This window comes from Myodes glareolus, chromosome 7 (genome assembly GCF_982192425.1).
Source record: "Myodes glareolus chromosome 7, mMyoGla1.1, whole genome shotgun sequence".
Lineage (NCBI taxonomy): Eukaryota > Metazoa > Chordata > Mammalia > Rodentia > Cricetidae > Myodes > Myodes glareolus.
In genome coordinates, this window is record NC_142032.1 from 89,943,674 (window position 1) to 89,958,274 (window position 14,601).

General features: G+C 35.9%; 1 protein-coding gene across 1 annotated transcript in view; it reads right to left on the reverse strand.

The window, feature by feature from the left end:
- Pde3b (phosphodiesterase 3B) overlaps nucleotides 1-14,601 on the reverse strand; it is a 121,379-nt gene that overhangs the window by 24,959 nt on the left and 81,819 nt on the right. The window contains exons 3-7 of the mRNA XM_085692939.2: nucleotides 12,289-12,537; nucleotides 10,329-10,468; nucleotides 2,921-3,027; nucleotides 762-972; nucleotides 142-215 (exon numbers count right to left, since the gene is read on the reverse strand). Of these exons, the coding sequence (XP_085549065.2) occupies nucleotides 142-215; nucleotides 762-972; nucleotides 2,921-3,027; nucleotides 10,329-10,468; nucleotides 12,289-12,537 (781 nt within the window). The remainder of the gene's footprint in view (nucleotides 1-141; nucleotides 216-761; nucleotides 973-2,920; nucleotides 3,028-10,328; nucleotides 10,469-12,288; nucleotides 12,538-14,601) is intronic.

Here is a 14,601-nt window from a genome sequence, read left to right on the forward strand (position 1 = left end):
TTCACTCAGCACAACGCAACTCTCTGAGTTTCATCCCCAGCACCATGAAAAACAAAAATCCAGAAACGTAAAATTAGGTACGTGAAACTTAAAAACCACTGTATCCTTGAACTTAAATACATATGATTGATGCAATCTCACCTGATTTTCCACTGTGATGATCTGTACCTTCGGGTTCACATGTTGAAACATATTTGAATATTTGATGTCCACAGCTTATAGAATAAAATAGATAAATGTATACAATAAATAAAGTTTTTTTACCTGAATATAATTAGGGGATCTGCCTAATTTTTAAATAAGATCCCAACTGTAACATATCCTAATATACTAATCTGTGAATAAACCTAAATGATTTTATTCTAGGAAGCTCCTTTGTGTTTTTAAAGGAAATAAGTTTTTGAAAATCAACATTAGGGTCTAAGAAAAACCTGCATTTCTATTGGAGACAAAAAAGAATACTAAATCAATAAAGGACTGCAAAATAAGCACTAAGTAATGAATATCAAATAATTCTGTTTACTAAAATGTTATACGGAATAGAATATAACTGGATTTTACCATAGAAGGAGATTATTTATCTGGAAACTAATAGCACTGAACTGAGAAAAACGTTTAATCATAATAAAAAATTACTAGGTTAAATATAGGGGATACAGTCTTAATCTAGCCTTCATTTATAATACAGAATCAGAAAACAGCAAATACCTTTCAAGAGAACCTATACACTGAAACAGAAACAAGAAGGCTAGGGGACTTACCTGCTACACAGATTGCTATCAGGGTTTCTAAGGCACTGGTAGATATCTGCTGCATTGGGTACACTGCTCAGTGATCTCTGCAAAATAATACTTGGCTTTGAAAGGAAATCAGCAGTATCAGGAAAGTCTATGGGTGATCGATTAGTTAGAGTGCCTGCAGACACTGGAACATGGCTTGGAGAATTCACAAGACTCAGGCAGGGCAAAGCACCTAAAAATTAAGAGAGAGGATATATAAATAATTATGTATTTACTATGTGTGTTTTGAGTTTTCATAAATAGCATTTGCCTGCTAAAAGAAAAAAATTTCAATTAAATAATACATTTCTATCTATGCTGGGCTTTGAGGCAATCTAAGAATTTAAGAAGTAGGTGTTGTATTTGTCATTATTAATTACTACAAAGCAATAAGTAGTTATCAGCCTCTGGCATAAGAACACATAGTAGATAAATATTGAGAATTCCTTTAAATATGTGGGCTGTGCAGCATAAATTTTTCAAGTACAAATAGGTCTTAATTTTTACGTTTTGTGAAAGACCCATGATTTCAAGAAAAAAAAAAGTTGATGGTCCACATGACAAAGTATTAGCTATTTTTCCTAATTTCTAACATTTAATATTGAACAACTAAAGTTCTTAACAACATTAAGCAAGTTGATGAAATTATACCAGCACAATGACAGGCCCCTTTAAAAGATTATAAACTAGGAACTCCAGCTCATCCAGAAAACACATGTGTTGTGTTGAGTTTCACAATGGAGAAAAACGTTAACATCTCTGCAACTCAACCAGCCTAGAACACAGTAAAGATAATAACACAAATAAAATGAAGAGGAAAAATCCTTCAGGACCAATTAGCATGTCTCTCAAATTATTGGCAGAATCTTTGGTGAACTCATGGAGTTGAAGTGATGAAGGTTTACCTGAGGAGAGGTACACAGAGCTAATACTTTGGTGGGAATTAAAGATCCAATGAAACACAGGTATATGGTGACTGTCTATCACACGTCTTTAAGTATTCATGTACTCACTGACATTAGGTTGTTTGCGTAGCTTGGTTCTTGTTAATAATGCGGCAATGGACATGGAAGCACAGGCACAACCACAGCAGACCCATTTCCTTTTGGGTTATCTTTAGAAGAACTCCTGCTCACATATTTCTAGCTATAAATTTTGAGGTTTTCAGACTGCTATGGCAATTTTCATCCCTACTATGTAACTATGGGTTCCTTTTCTCCACACCTTCTCCAACTGTGGTAGCATATCATAAAAGTTCTTAAACACAACTTGAGAGAGTTTTTGAGAAGGCAGGGCTCTAAATACATTCTTTTGCATATACATAGCCACTTCAAGCAGCATCAGAAATGAAAATACTTCATTCTACTCTTAAGTCATCTTGGCATCTCTTTTGAAAATAATCTGACTATAAATGTAAAGGTTTATTTCTAAATTCTGTTTCCCAAAACTGGACTTTATTTATGTTAATAACATACTCTCTTAATTACCACTACTTTGTAATAAGTTTTAATGACTGAAATTGTATGTTCTCCTTTTTTTTTCCATGAACAAAACTCCATTCACCTCCCCCCTTTTTAAATGAAATCTTTCCTGTTTAGGTCTTTAACCTATTTTGAAACTCATTTTTCACCATTCCTTCTATTTTTCTGAATTCTTTGGATTGTTCAGCTTTTAAAATCATACCTCTCTACCAGCAACGCTAGTTTTTCTCTATTATATGGATCTGTGAAGTGTTAGTCTGTGTGCAGTCATAACTCTTTTCCTTGTTTCAGTCACGTCTAGAACTCTACATGTTTACATCTATTTACCCACTCTGTACCCTTTTCTGCTATTATTATACATGCATTATAAAATGCTATGAGAAATTTACTGTTACTTATGAATGATTTCCTTATACTTGCCTACTTGGGCTAAAGGGTGCTTTTCATTTATTTATGCAGTTTCATATTGGGATGTAAATTATTTTCATCCTATCTAAGAAAATTTCTTTGCAGAATTTCAGTGAGGTTTGCAAGCAACAAATTCATTCAGCCTTGGTATACAGGGAGAAGTGCTTCCTCGCTTCTTTCCTGAACAGATAAAACGAGTTTCTCTAGCTGGACTGACAGCCTACATTGTTTTTAAAAAAGATTATTTCTTACCAGCTCTTCTCAGACCCACATGGTGAGTCAGTGACACAGACGAGGACCTTGGCTTTGGAACTGTCAGGAGACTTGAACTAAAAGGCCCATTCAGGTGGCACCCATGACTAATAAAAAGAAAAGATAAGAATTTTTAGATCATAAAAATTCCTTTTTTTCTTTTTTCTCTTGCTAAACCTATTAGCCATTTTGTACTTATACATTCAGACAAAAGACTTCTAAAGCTCTTTCTACTAAAAGGGCAAAATAATAAATGCTTATGACTTTTCATTTTATAATGTCTCTAATGCAACTCCTAAGTACTGCCACAGTAGCAAAGAAACACCCACCAACAGTATAAACTGGCATGGGTAAGTTTCCTCAAAACAGATTATGGAACAGATTAAGCCCAACAGGTGTAGTTTACTGATCATTCCTAAAGTAAGTTACCACCTGCAAGTTTTCTTGAAACAGGCTCTGGTATCATCCAATTTGGTAAGTGTTGGGCAGGTCAGGTAAGGCCAGGCATTATGGTTTTTAACAAGGTTTTAGATGATGCAGGCTTGCTGAGCCAGGGCCCACACTGAGAACCACTGGCCTAAAGTTAAGCTTTCCCTTACTTTCTGTTCCCATATCTCACAGACACTACCATTATCCCACTCATTTTATAGACCTGAAATATTTACTATAGATTCTAGGGTTTTCACTAAGAAATTAAATATGGATAATAAACTATTCATAGTTTCTCACAGTACACTAAGATAATAAATAAAACCCAATATATAGTATCTTTTTCAAAGTATCTGAAATATATAAATGCTGCACCTTCCTTCTTTATATATTTAATGGCCTACTTTTTTATATTGGCTGACTCCAGATGTGACCTCAATGACAAGAAATGCCACTCCTGTTAGACATTTATTTAGCAGCTATTTTTCTTCATAGTTCTAAGTATGCCTAACTCTTCACAGTAATTAAACAGGCCTCAGTACTACATTCTCCGTCTACTTTCTCTCCATTTTAGTGTTGCAGGCTCAGCTCTCAGTAAGCCCCTCACTAGGCTCCTTCCATCCTTCCAGCTCTTTCAAACTCCATTTACTCAACAAAGAGCTAATTTTGAACTCAGAGGTATTTATTCATGTTTCTATCACAAAAGGTCCCATAATGTTCATAATTTTAATACTTAAAAGATATTTTGAATGTTTATGTAGTATGAGGGCATTTGTATATGTGTGTTCATAAGTATATAAGCACATGTGTGTGTTCACAGGCAGATACACATGCATGTGTAAAAGCATGCATGAGAAGGCTTGAGCCTGATATAAGGAATCATCATTGATTGTTCTCAACCTCACTCAGTCTTACAATTACCCTCAGAGCTTGCTGATAGGGCTAGTCTAGCTAACCAGCATGATCCAGGAACACTTTGTCCTTCTGAGTCAGCCAATCCAGCATTTATATAGGTGCTAGATATTCAAATTCAGGCCCTTACGCTTGTACACCAAGCAGTTTATTCAATGAGCCATTCCCCAGACCCTAGAATTTCTCTCACTGATTTGTGAGTTCCTTTTGGGCCTGTGTCTTTCTCAGATCCAGTACAATAATTGATAAAAATGTTCAAATGACTTTGGAGGGCAAATAAGTAATAAACTCTTTAGGTTATTAGCAAAATAACTTATCTTGTCTACTCTGAAATTTTGAGTGAGCATTTTTCTTCACAGAATCAACATCATAATCTAACATGGATGTCATACTCCTAAAGGGAAATTGTTAAGCAGTCATCTGTCTTTAAAGATCAGTGTTAGTGTAACAAACTTCAATGTAATTGAAAGACTTCAGTACTAATGGGTGGGAATGGCTAGAAAGCAAAAAGTTTCATAAAACAGGAAATAGGTGTTAAGGAAATTCACAAGCTAAACCAATTGCTTTTCTTTAATGAACAAAACTGCTTTTCTCAGATGATAGCATTTTCTGATAATTGAGCTATCTGGAAATTAAATGGTTATTAGAAACCTTCAGTAAGTCTAAAAAAGTTGTATGCTTATTGTTTTTATGTAGAGAGCTTATATTATTTTCAATGCTTTTTTTTTTTTTTAGTCAGCAACATTTTTGTTGTTTCTGTTCTGTTTTTCAGTCCAACTTAACCCAGTGCCCCTTGTTACTCTTGTTCTTTAAAAGACTGCTCCACGGAGATCCATCTTTTCCAAGTAAGGCTGCAGATCTGTCATAAGGTAACAATAGACTTTCAACTTCCAGACTACAAGCTCAAGAATCATTCTATAGGTATCAGTAAGGGATCCCAAGACTTAATGATTAGAAAGCCATATAATCAAAACTTTGCTTAAGGAAGATGAAACAATTGATGAAGGACATAAAAAATTGTCTATGAGAGGCTAATTCAATAGCCCAAGAGAGTTGTAGCAAAACTATGAAACTGCATAGACAAATGATAAAGGAGAAGATGAAATAGAGGGAAACATTACAACGATAGATTTATCTCCTATCTGTGGAATGAGGTAGAGGGTACAAAGGTAACACCAAGTATTCTAGGTAAATTAATTTTGTAAACAATCACTAAGCCAGGAGAAGAAAGAATTATGCCAAAAAATAAAGGCCAAACAATGATAACAGATTTTTTAAAGTGACAGCTGAGGGATGAGAGGTCTGGCTTCAGTTATATCCAGAGAGGCTTACAACTATAATCATGTAAATTCATAGTCAGGGAAGCTATAATCACACATAAAGTTGAATTCAAATCCAGACCCAAAACCCCAGGATAAAAGAGAACTATAACAATATTAGAGTGAACACAGAGCTATTGTTGGGGACTGCAGACCACCAGACTCTGAATTTCTTATAAACAACTTGTTTTTCTCTGCTCTGAGCAGCCTGCAGCTACTCTAAGCACGAGACCCTGATGGCAGGGGAGTGGGTTCTGATGAGTCTGCAGGTGAACGATCTCAAGAGCTGCCCCTGAGCACAATAAAGGGGTGTCCTTAGCATTCTTGTCTCAAGGATGTCACTATGGTCCCATCTGTCTGACTCTGTCTGTTCGTGTGTCTTAAGATTTTTCAACCTAGTTTCTGTAGCGCATAGCATGGAGAGCACAGAACAGAATTGGTGTAGTTTTACAAGTAGAGGCCCTCAGTGAGATCTCCCTCAGGAATGGAGAGGGTGGATTAAAGATGGGTATGTATGTTATGTGTGTTTGTGGAAGTCTTTAAAGAGACAGAGTATAGACAGTCAGATTATAAGCCACGAAAGGATGGAATGTGCACAGAGAATTTAGATTATATATATTATTGTGGTTAATTTTTTGAATGGAGAAATTTGATTCTGGGAACTGCTAAGAAAGGTATCTTGACTTTAAAATATGGGTCAAAGGATTTGTTGCTTTGGAAAAGAGGTTCTGTTTTTGTTTCCACAAAAGATGAGAATCTGTGGATTCATTCCAGGCTAGCGTTGTTTGATGCACCAACCCCCCCTGAAATGTCGCTGTGAGCACCCCCAAAGATACAGCACCCCCAATCAGCAGGAAGTATTTTAGAGAACTATGCCCAAATTTCCTAAATGATTGTTTAAGTGGGGCTTGGGAGCCTGTCCGCCATTGTGAGCCTGACAAGTGGCATGCAGGCATGCAGGCCCGAGCTCGGGTCCCATCAGCCATTCCTGAGCACAAGCTTACTTCCTGGAGTCCCTGCAAGTGGAGAGGTAGTGGCTGGGGCACAGCTTTGTGAGAGAGGCAACCGACTGCTGTGAGCGCTTGCAGAGAGGCCCAGAGGCGGTGCCAGGAGCCATGGCTGTTCCTGGCTCTGCATGCCAAAGAGTTTGCAGCAAGCAGCAGGCTTTTCTGTAGGAGGCAGAGGCAGAAGACCAGCTTTATAACTGCCACTAATCAACTGATGCTGAGCTTCCTGGGGTGAGACTTTGGGATCACCTCGGGTGGCCGCTATTGTCACCTGCTGCAGCCTCCTCCTTCATGGCTGGAATTGCAATCAGACAGATGGCTGCTGTGACTATCTGGAAGCTGGTACCAGCACTGAATACATAGAATGAGCATGTTTGCTAGGGCATTTCCCAACTTATTGCTATCATATTTGTGCCATGCCCATGCCAATCCAAAACCCTGGTTTAATTATATAAAAAAAGGGGGATATGTTCAGTACTGCGGACCACCAGACTCAGAATTTCTTGTAAACAACTTGTTTTCCTCTGCTCTGAGCAGCCTTCAGCTGCTCTAAGCAGGAGACTCTGATGGCAGGGGAGTGGGTTCTGATGAGTCTGCAGGTGAACGATCCCAAGAGCTGGGGTGTGGCCAGCTGCCTACATAAGCTGCCCCTGAGCACAATAAAGTGGGAATTCTTGGCATTCTTGTCTCAAGGATGCCGCATGGCCCTATCTCCCTGTCTCTATCTGTGTTTGTGTTTTTAAATTTTCAGCCTAGCTCCTGTAGCGTAGAGAGCACAGAACGGAACTGGTGTACGTTTTACAAGCTATTACTAAAACCCTAAAGATTTCTAGATAAAAGTATCATTGGTATTCATATGACTTCGTTTAAATAAAATTCTCTAATATTTAATTAAAATTCAATTAGTCATATTAGACACAGCCCAAATGATCAATATTCACATGTAGCTAAAGGCCACAATTTAGACAGTACAGATATAAAATATTTGTTCTGCATAAATTTATTTTGTATAGCATGGATGGGGTGGTTGCTGTTTATATATTCCTGACTGGCTTAGTTAAGGTTTCCTTGTTGTGATTAAACACCACAACCAAACTGACTTGGGGAGGAGTGAGCTGGGCCCTGCCACACTGATCACTAATCAAAAAATGCCCAATTGGTCTGCCTAAAATGCCTAATGGAAGCATTTTCTCAGCTGATGTTCCTCTTCCCAGATAACCCTGGCTGTGTCAAGCTTATATAATACTAGCCAACACACTGTTTCATCCCAACTATGTGTAAAGTACATTTGGAAATTATTACTGAGAAATTCCAGCTTCTGCATACAAGAAAAATAATATTTAACCTTTAAGGTGTGCATCTCTTTAAAGGAGACACACACGGCACCAATTACTTTTCTGGTCAAGTTTCTAAATCTCTGGTGAAAAATATGAGTTTGTTTCAATAAGTTTACTGAAACCAGAGAAACTATCTACATCGTGAACACTTCTTAACTGAGATTTCTCTAAACTATATTTCTAGTTTAAAAATGAATTTAATATGTCACACATTTTAACTGAAAATATATTGATATAATGCAAATGTGAGAAGTAGAACAAAACCTACTATTTCTGTTCTTTTTTAAAAACATTTTCAAAATTTTATTTATTTATATTTTATGGATGAATGCCATGCATGCATGCCTGCATGCCTGCATGCCAGAAGAGGACATCAGATCCCATTAGAAATGGCTGTAAGCTACTACGTGGGTGCTGGGAATTGAACTCAGGTCCTCTGGAAGACCAGCCTCTGAACCTCTGAACCCCTGAACCTCTAAACCATCTCTCCAGCCCCCTTGTTCTTGCTTTTTAAACTCAAAATATTTCCAAGATTGTGATTCCTTCCTATGGCAAAGAAACTTAATCTTCAGTTCACTTCCTATTTCCTATTTCTATTTCCCCACATCATACTTTAATTTAAAACAAAACAAAAAGCACAAAAAAAATCATGTTTAAGTTCAGGACAAAAGTTGTACTGTTTCTCATTCTTCTGTACTATAAATTATTCATAATTCAATCTACTGTTCTAAATATTAAAGTTCGATGAGAAAGGAATTAGTTTGATCAAATATTATAAAATTCAAACTAATGAATCACAAAAGAATGTGAATTATGATTATGAGTGTATCTCCCATATGAATCTTAATATCGATTTTAACATATGAACAGCTATGCTCTAATCCTGCCATCTACTGTTTCAAATGTTTAACTGTACACAGCTCAAAAAAAGTTTAGCTTGACACCTGCTCAGTAAGATAGTAGCTTAACATGGAATCTCCATTCGTTACAATTCTACTAACCCAGGTAACTGACTGAAAAGTGTCTACCTACACAAGAGATTCCCATCTTTCATGGCTTTCAAAGGATAAAGTATTGAATTCTTTGTTACCAGGTAAAATGGTATTTAATAATACTCATAAAATTTCAGTTCCTGTATTTTCCAAGCCACCTTTTAACTGTGATTTCTGATTTAGCAGTGTTTCATTTCAAGCCAGTTCTTAGGAGATTATATAATATGAAGAAGTCTCAGCTTAAGGTAGAACAGGTGTAGATCATTCTTGCTGCCTTACATGAGCAACTGTAATAAGTCTGAGGAATATTCTTCTTTTCCAAGTCAGGAACTGTGGATTCACCTACCCTGGCACCCTACACAATGGATTGGTGACTGCCTCCAATATTTGAAAGCCGCCCCAGCATATCAGTAGAAACCTTGCCTAGCATATGGCAGACCTTTAGGTCTGAGCCTCAGCAAAAGAGACTGGAAGGCAGGAACACAACATGTTAAATTGATTTTAATATCCCTAAGCAAATGTTTCTCAACCTGTGTGTCGCAACCCCTCTGTGAATTAGAATGACCTTTTACAGGGGTCGTCTAAGACCATCAGAAAACACAGATATTTAGTTATGATTTATAACAGTAGAAAAATTACAGTTATGAAGTAGCAATGAAAATAATTTTACAACTGGAGGTGCCACAATATGAGAAACTATTAAAAGTTTCAGATTAGGAAGGCTGAGAACACCTGCCTAAACACAGACATGCTTTTTAAGATTCCAGCATTTGCTGTACCCAGCTGACCTAAGTCTTGAGAGACTGTTGCCTTCTTTTTAAGAATAAGTTTCTTGATTATAACTATTACTGCTAAGGTGGGTTACACAGGCTTAAAAGAAAACAAGGGGTAACCCAAAACAACCTATTCCTACCATGCATCTGATGTCATGCCCCACATTTGAAAACCCCATATAAAAACAGAAAAAGGAGTAGGCCTATTCCCCCAAAATATTCCAACCATCCCTGGAATTCCCTGATTTTTCCTCTCTTTCGAACAATACCTTAAGCAATACTTCCCTCCAATAAAGTATGTCTATCAAGCTAACCAAAATTCCACAGTGCTACTCTCTAGTAACATGCATGAATTCATCCCTTGAGTTGTATTTCTCTGTCTTATAATTAACTTTGAATCTTTGCTTTATCTCATCTTTCCATTTCTTCTTTGACAGAGACAAGGACTGAAACACCAGCTCGAAGTTTCAGTACAGTTTCTACCTTTAGGTCTTCTCAGGTGTCACTATCTTTAAGAATTTCTACCTATGTTGTCCTAAAAATACTGCAACAACTCTTCCTTGATTTTAAAACTATTTCAAGTTTTATTTGCCAAAACAAAATGGATGCTTTTGGTTTAAAAGGCTCTCAGAATTTTACCTTGAAGCGCCTAGTTCTTGGTGAGGCCTTTTGCCACTGCTGCGGTCCCACTTTGAACAGTGCTCATTACCCAGCAATGCTGATGCTCCAGAGCTCCTCCTGAGCTGTGCAGTTGGGAAACTGGTTCTACTACTCAGTCCCTGTCAAACAATTTCAAACAGCTAAATTAGCATCCTTTAATATGCTATGTATAAGGACACATGAAAATATCAATATAATATGTACAGGTAAAACAAAATTTCACTCTAAGAATCTTCCAACATTTCACTTCCACTTCCAGCTTCCACTTTCCATATTGTTGCTCTATTTATTTTTTCCTTATTAAAAAAAGCTCCTGAACTCTTATGACTACACCTTTAAACATTTTACTCATCATTTCAAGAGAAAGAAAAACTTGGAGCTTAAAAATGGGTATGGAAGACTAACACTAAAAATCAACTTTAGAGGACAAAGTTAGGGCCCAGGATGACCATTATTTTTTATATTTTCAGAAAAGGTATCCAAAGTACATGATACCTAATGTGGAAAACCTACAGGGTTCTTGGTTACTTTTTAAATTATTAATGGTTAAATTAATATAATCTTTAAAATGTTTTTTAAATGTACAAGAAAACTTTTCTACACACTAAATATAGCAGCATAATAATGACTTCAATTGGGGCTTTTATGAGTAGTATATTTTCTGTTTGTAGCTTAGTCCCCTGGCTTCCACCTCCAAGAGCTGCAGTTACAGGAGAGTACCACTATATCCTACGACTTTAAAGAATATCTGACTTTAAAAAAAATTGCTATCCTAGATCAATAAATATCATTGGGAAATAAAAAAGGAAATATACTGAGTGAAAATTCAAGAATATTTTAGAATCATTTCATTAGTTAATGACTATCATTACTTTTGCGTGCTTGTGTTTATCTGGAATACTAAAAATGTCACATGAGCCAATACCATTATTAAGTAAACACTAATGAATACTGGTCACTATTTGTTAAACTTTTTAAAAGTAAAATCATCAATTCTCTATGACCCAGATAATCAATAGTTTTCAAGTCCCTATCTTGCTTAATTTTTCAATACTTCTCAACCCTAATGCTAAAAACTGAGAAAATGAAATTATCAAAAGACCTTAAAAAATTGTATTTTCCTTATCTAGGTTTTGTATAACTAGTGCAATTTGACAGAATTAACTTATTGGAATTTTATCTCTTCTTGGTTAGCTCTAAGCTGTATAAGTAACTGGAATACCATAATCCTTAAAATATTTCTAGTTTTAAATCTTTATTATTTTAGCTCTCAGTAAAGACGTCACAATACAGTGACAGATAATAGCATTATGAACAAACATAATATATATCAAGTTAATATATTCTGTATGTACCAGCATCTAACATAAATCTTATTTTTTAAGTAAAACAAAAAAGTAATTCCATATCTAATTATGGAAAAACCAGCTATCAGTGAGTAAAGGGAGGCAAGGTTTTAAATCTGTTAAAATCATTAAGTAATAATAATATATTATTATAATGGTCATTTGTTCTTGGTTCAAGTGTAATTCCTGGACTCTATAAAAGAAAAGAAATTAATGACATGATTTGCTAGTCACATAAGCTTAGAGCTAAGTTCCCTGATGTTTTCTACTTACGAAAATGATATCAAATAGTTCTTAGCATATAAATTGTAACTTCTAAGTACAGCAGTGCTATTTAAAATAAAGACTACTAAAGGCATAACATTTGCCTAGCATATAGAAGACCCTCAGCACTGGTAAGAAATTAATAAAAAAATGAGCACAGAATTACTTTATTTTGTAAATCTATGTAAAGTCACAGACAGCGTGACAGAATATAAAAGAAGCCGATCCTTGGAAAGGAAATTGTGTATTATAAAACAATTAGAGGAATGTTTTAATGAAAACAAATCATTAAATGAGATAAATAGGCTGCATGATTACTGTATTTTAACCTTGTGGAATTTTCGATCTCCTTTCTCGACTGGATCTTCTACTTCAGAGCAGGGATAGAATCCTGGAAATGGTGTGAGAGGATTAATCTTTGGCCTACAGGAGCCTGAGAAAGCACCCATCAAGCTACTGATACTCCGCAGAGAAGAAATGACTTGTGGGGGAAGGCTTGGGTCAATCAGAAGATCTGACACCATATTGCGAGCTTCATTTAGCACTGAAAGATCAACTCCATTTCCACTTCCAGAATTCTAGAAAACAAAAAGGAAAATTCTGTATTTGATACACATAAAGTTTAACATTAAAAAAAGCACTCTGATTTAAACTAAGGTGTGTCTTATAATACTTAAATAATATAATCCTATTAGTTACAAAATTTTAATCACATGGACTTAGCATGAATAATATAACAAAATAATAAAATTCTAATTGTGGTATATGTGGTGTAACAGATATTGTAAGCATTAGCCTTTTCTTTTTGGTATTTTATTTATAATCTGGTTTTATTTTCTTTAGCCTATTTCATGCTAATGACATTTATTACTTTATAACCAGCACACAACTAAATATGTGTTTATTTTGAAGTTTGCAACCCTGCTACTTCAATAATTTATAGATGACTTCCTTTCCTTCATGGCAAAACTTATAAGCATAGAAAGCTATAACCCTGGAAGCAAGCTGAGTAACTAGGAAGAGGGCCTAAAAGGGATAGGATATGTTAATTCTTCAGTGTTAGAAAATATATCAGATTGTACATTTATGAGTTATGACTAGACTTTGATAAGGGTTATTAGAAAGGAAGAAGAAAAAGCAAAAAGGTAGAGATGCCTAACATCCTATACCTGCCTGTCAGACAAGCCCATGGTTCTGACCATTACTGCTTATTTATCTTGAGATTTCATCAGTAGTTTAGAATCTCTTTAACGGGACACTGAGGATCTTTGTGAGCATCAGTGATGATAAAGTCCATTACATAACTAGTCCTGGAGGTACCCTACTTCAGGTCATGTGTGCCTCCTCCTTAGCTTTATGATTACTGTGGTAGCATATTTTTGCTTACCAAGATCCAGAGGGCATTTTCATCCTAGGGGCTATTGTGGCTATTGTACACACTGCTTGAAAGTAAAAATCAGGGGGCTGAAGTGATGATTCAGCAGTTAAAAGCACTTGCTGCTCTTCCAGAGGACCTAGCTTCAGTCCCTAGTACCCACATGGTGGCTTACAACCATCCGTAACTTACACCCTCTTCTTGCCTTTGGGAGCACTGCATGTACAGACAAATCTACAACTACAAAGCAAAATAATAATAATAAACTAGAAACAGTTAAATATAAAATAAAAATCAGTGTTGAGACAACAAGTAAAATAAAGCTAAGAGAATGACAAAAATGCTGTAACATAAATACCTAAGGTTTCTCTATTATTATGAAAAACCTCAAAATGTTATATGAAATAATCAGTTTCATAGAATAGATTGTATATGTGCACATTTATAATTTAAAAAGACCTGCCAAATTAAAAATTAGCAGACATAACATACAAATCATGGTGTTTTAGAATTATTTTTCTTTCACCTTATACTTCTATTTTCATTTTTCTGATACTGATATATAATACTTAAGTGATCAAAAATGATCTTAAAGTATACATTATTCCATTTCCATTTATACATGCATATATAGCATGTGAAAATAAGAAAAAAATACTAGAAGTCAGGACAGGCTCTCTCTGGGGTACAACAGTGCAAATGAGGCTCTGAGGTCGTAGTGCTGTCTCTCAGTTACACACAAGGTTTAGCTTATGAAAACTCACTGAGTTGTAGTTTTCTGTACATATGTTAAAAATCAATAAGAAATATTTCAGAAAATGAAAGTAGAGAATTTGCTTTCCCAACAGAATGTTTTGACAATTGATTTAGTCTTTCAAATATGACTTAAAATCTGTCATTCTTCCTCTGTAGATCAGTGTCTCATACCAAAAAGGGGGGGGACCTCATCCTTAATATATACTATAATCACACACACACACACACACACACACACAAGCTTATTTTGAGTCATGATTTTTTGTTTATGTTTTGACAAATAAAGCTTGCCTAAAGATCAGAGTGCAGCGCTAAGCCACTAGAGGCCAGGGAGTGGTGACACACACCGTTAATCCCAGGACTCCTGAGACAGAGCCATTCTGGGCTAGAGTTCACACAAAGGTGATCCCAGCACTTGGAATCCTAACCTTTAATCCTGGCACTAGGGCAGTGGAGACAGTGGTGATATGGCTGGGCAGAGAGAGGAATATAAGGTAGGAGGAGACAGGAG